We start from the raw sequence: 4,998 nt of genomic DNA on the forward strand, positions 1-4,998 counted from the left end.
ATGAATTCCATATTGGCCATACACTTGTCTTCATACATAGCCAACCATGACAGCTATTGCTAGATCTCTTCCGTGATTAGGAATCAATCATTATGCTTTCACATATCAGAGATGTCTATGTATAAGACATCTGCTATGCCTCAGGTCTAAAGACTATTACTAAACATAGTGTCTAATACAATGTATAATAAGCCATTAACACTCAAAACCATATGGCTTACTATATTTTGGTCAAGTTCAGTAAACTTGTTCTCTCAACAAGTACCTATGTGTTTGACTTGACATCTCATGTCAATGATATGAAACTCACCATCCATTTTAGTATCACATACCATAAGGAGTCATAACACATACTAGTGTTTATAGGAATTTATAATGTCCAATTATAAATCCACCACTAGGAACTATTTTAGAAGTATAGTACAAAGGATACACGTTTCATATTCTCGACAAACTCGAGAATGTGTTCCTTAACTATTTTACTTCTTGGACTATATTCATTAAATTAATTTATGAATATTGATAACTTTGCCATTTTAATAAATATCAAAATGCTATTCAAATACAATAATTCCCTAAACAAACAAACACCATTTGATTGGCCTTTAGGGCATATTACTAACAATCTCCCACTTGCACTAAAGCCAATCGCTATGGTATCTCATACCCATCTTCTCAAAATGACGATCTAACTGCTGTTGAGTAAGTGCTTTAGTCAGAGGATCCGCAGTGTTATCAGCGGAGGCTACTTTCTGCATAGTGATATCACTCCTTCCAATGATTTCTCTGATAATATGATATCTTCTCTCAATGTGTTTGGACTTCTGGTGAGACCTTGGTTCCTTAGCTTGTGCTATAGCTCCATTGTTGTCACAATATAATGAGATTGGCAACGCAATGGTTGGAACCACTCCAAGTTGTTGAATAAACTTCCGTATCCAAACAGCTTCTTTTGCTGCATCTGATGCAGCTATATATTCCGCTTCAGTGGTAGAATCTGCAGTAGTTGCTTGCTTAGAACTTTTCCAGCTTACTGCTCCACCATTGATAGTGAATAAAAATCCTGATGTAGATTTTCTATCATCTACATCTGACTGGAAATCTGAATCTGTGAAGCCTTAAATTTTTAGTTCACTTTCTCCATATGTTAAGAACAAATCTTTAGTTCTTCTTAAGTACTTAAAGATATTCTTAACTGCGGTCCAATGTTCCTCACCCGGATTACTCTGGTATCTGCTAGTGACACTCACTGCATGAGCTATATCTGGTCTAGTACATAGCATAGCATACATAAGACTTCCAATTGCAGAAGCACATGGAATCTTATTCATTCGCTCTCTCTCATCATAAGTTTTAGGACTCATGCTTTTAGAGAGATGAATTCCATGTGTGAAGGGTATAAAGCCCATTTTGGAATCCCACATATTAAATTTCTTTAATATCTTTTCTATGTACTTAGCTTGACATAGACCTATTAATCTTTTGGATCTATCTCTATAAATCCTGATTCCCAAGATATACATTGCATCTCCTAGGTCTTTCATGGAGAAGTTTTGAGAAAGCCAAATTTGACAGAAGACATTTGTCCAATGTCATTTCCTATAAGCAATATGTCATCTACATATAGCACAAGGAAAGTTATTGCACTCCCACTAACCCTTTTATAAACACATGGTTCATCCTCATTCTTGATGAAACCAAATGATTTGATTGCATCATCGAATCGGATGTTCCAGCTCCTGGAGGCTTGTTTCAGCCCATAAATGGACTTTCTTAGCTTGCATACTTTATGAGGATTTGTCTTAGATTCAAAACCACAAGGTTGTATCATATAGATATCTTCCTCAATGTACCCATTAAGAAATGCAGTTTTGACATCCATTTGCCAAATCTCATAATCATAATATGCTGCTATAGCCAATAAGATTCTGATGGACTTTAGCATGGCTACTGGTGAAAAGGTTTCCTCATAGTCGATACCTTGTATTTGACGATAACCTTTAGCTACCAACCTTGCTTTATAGGTCTCTACCTTTCCATCTAAGCCTATCTTCCTCTTGAAGATCCACTTGCATCCGATAGATATAATACCTTCGGGTGGATCCACTAGAGTCCAGACTTGGTTGGTTCTCATAGAGTCCATCTCTAAATCCATGGCTTCAAGCCATTTCTTAGAGTCAATATCTGATATTGCCTCTTCGTAACTAGTAGGATCATCTCTATGATCTGTATCACCCAATAAAAATATATCGTTCATCTGATGAACAAAACCATATCTTTCTGGTGGGTGAATTATCCTACTAGATCTACGGAAATGCTGTGTTCCTTGTGTTTGTACTTGAACAGGCTCTTCATTGGATTTATCCTCATTAGAATCCTCAATAAATTCTAATTTTCTTCCTTGTCCACCTTCTTGAATAAACTTTTTTTCAAGAAATATGGCATTTCTACTGACCAATACCTTTTGATCAGATTGGATGTAAAAGTAATAACCCAAAGTTTCCTTTGGGTATCCAACGAACCTCCCACTATCCGCTTTAGCTTCAAGTTTCTCACTCTTGAGTCTCTTGATAAAAGCAGGACATCCCCAAATCCTAAGATGATTTAGGCTTGGTTGTTTACCATACCATATCTCATATGGTATTTTAGGTACAGACTTAGAAGGTACTCTGTTTAGTACATATGTTGCAGTAAGGAGAGCATATCCCCAAAGAGAAATTGGTAAGTCTGTATAACTCACCATTGATCGCACCATGTCTAACAGTGTGCGATTTCTCCTCTTAGATACTCCATTAAGCTCTGGTGTACCTGGAGGTGTCCATTGTGAAACAATACCATTTTCTTTAAGGTAAGACTGGAATTCTCTACTGAGATATTCACCACCTCGATCTGATCGTAGGGTTTTAATAACTTTTCCAGTCTGTTTCTCTACTTCATTTCGGTATTCTTTGAACTTTTCAAAGGTTTCAGATTTATACTTCATTAAGTATACTGAACTATACCTTGAGTGATCGTCGTTAAAAGTTATGAAGTAGTAATATCCACCCCTTACCATTTCATTAAATGGCCCACATACATCAGTATGTATAAGTTCAAGTAAATCAGTGGCCCTTGTACTTCGTCCAACGAAGGGTGCCTTGGTCATTTTTCCTTGAAGACATGATTCACAAGTTGGATAAGGTTCTAAACCAAATGGACCTATTAGTCCATCTTTAGCCAATTTTGTGACTCTATCTTCTCCAATATGACCTAGCCTTAAATGCCACTTATAGTTGGGGCTTATTTCTTCTCTTTCACGTTTATGTGTTATGGTATTTACATTCACAACATGCTTATTATTTTCTTTCATGTTTAGTACATAAAGATCATAATCTAAAGTACCATGTGCAACATATTTATTCTCATAATAAATGTTATAAATTTTATTTCTGAAATAAAATTCATAATTGTCTTTGCATAAACATGAAATTGAAACTATGTTCCTTACAGCAGAAGGAACAAATAAACAATCATTCAAACTTATTACATGCCCAGATGTCATTTTTAAGAAAAATGTCCCTATAGCTGAGGCAGCAACCATTGCTCCATTTCCCACTCTAAGAGACACTTCTCCTTGTTTAAGTCTTCTACTTCTTTTCGGATCCTGCATTGACATACAAATATGTGTGGTTGCAGCAGAATCTAAAATCCAAGAAGTAGAATGAATGATTGAAATATTAGTTTTAATAATGAGCATACCTTCATAAGGATTCTCTTTAGGCTTGACTTTCAAGTTGTTGAGGTAAGATTTGTAATTCCTCTTCCAATGCCCATCCTTACCGCAATGGAAACATTTTCCCTTGTCATTGGGCTTATTAGCTTTCCCCTTCTTAATCCCACCTTTAGCCTTGGGTTGAAACTTTTTCTTTTTACCCTTTTTAGTTGAGGGCCCTTCTATAGCCATAACATCTTTTGGCTTCTTTATGCAAGTTTCAGCAGTATTAAACATCTTTAGCAGTTCAGCAAGACTGCACTCCATTTTATTCATGTTAAAATTCATGATAAATTGGGAGAATGAGTCTGGCAAGGATTGTAGGATAAGGTCGATAGCTAATTCCCCATCCATTGAGAAATTAAGAGCTTCCAGCTGCTCTATGTAGTCAATCATTTTGAGTACATGCTCATTGACCGATCCTTCAGTCATTCTCATTATGAACAATTTATTAGATATCTCATATCTAACTGTTTTGCTTTGTTCACCATACAACTCTTGTAGATGAAGTATCATGGAACTTGCATTAGGCATATTTTCATGTTGCCTTTGTAGTTCATTGGACATCGATGCCAATATATAGCTTTTAGCACTAAGGTCATCATCTTGCCACTTCTGATAAGTGACACGATCTGCCTCACTTGCTCCCTCAGAAATTTCATTTGGCTTAAGTGTATCAAGAACATAGCTAATTCTTTCATAATTAAGAACAATTCTTAAATTTCTGAACCAATCAACGTAATTGGGTCCGGTCAAACGGTAGTTTTCCAGAATTCATGCTAACGGATTATTCATTATTAAGTATTTCTGCAGAAAGTATAAATTAAATCATTAGCATTTTATTTTATTATAATCCATTTGATTTTGGTCTTTAAACCAAATAGTACCTCCCACTATTTTATCATTTCATTACACTCCCATATGCAAGAAACGGAAACTCTCATTGGTAAAAGTTTCTAGTAGGAATCGGATTCTCATTAGCCTAAGTTTACCTCACCTAACAGTTCTTGGCTTACTTATTATAATGAGTAGGTAACTCTTACCAAATGCATCTCATGCATGTACCGATTATCCTTCGGCCTCTAAATCATTAATACCTCACCTAACAGTTCTTAGTATAAATGATTTAGTTAAGTTTACCCTAATACCCTTGCATATTTTCAAAACATCTTACTAACCTCACCTAACAGTTCTTGGTAGCTTAATGTATGAATTACGCATCATCGCATGATATATGGTTTATTTTC

General features: G+C 35.6%; 1 protein-coding gene across 1 annotated transcript; it reads right to left on the reverse strand.

The window, feature by feature from the left end:
- Positions 1 to 3,533: 3,533 nt before the first annotated feature.
- On the reverse strand, positions 3,534 to 4,173 carry LOC112098495. Its single transcript, XM_024184980.1, has 2 exons — positions 3,739 to 4,173; positions 3,534 to 3,643 (listed from the first exon to the last, which is right to left on the reverse strand). Exons 1-2 carry the CDS (start codon positions 4,145 to 4,147, stop codon positions 3,627 to 3,629), a joined length of 426 nt encoding a protein of 141 aa, XP_024040748.1. The 5' UTR covers positions 4,148 to 4,173; the 3' UTR covers positions 3,534 to 3,626.
- Between the last annotated feature and the right edge of the window lie 825 nt (positions 4,174 to 4,998).

The sequence above is a fragment of the Citrus clementina genome, unplaced genomic scaffold, assembly GCF_000493195.1.
Source record: "Citrus clementina cultivar Clemenules unplaced genomic scaffold, Citrus_clementina_v1.0 scaffold_5, whole genome shotgun sequence".
Classification (NCBI taxonomy): domain Eukaryota; kingdom Viridiplantae; phylum Streptophyta; class Magnoliopsida; order Sapindales; family Rutaceae; genus Citrus; species Citrus x clementina.

What these genes read in the sequence shown, in the direction of transcription:
- LOC112098495 (XM_024184980.1), bottom strand. Translation starts at nt 4,147, where the DNA reads ATGATTGACTACATAGAGCAGCTGGAAGCTCTTAATTTCTCAATGGAT.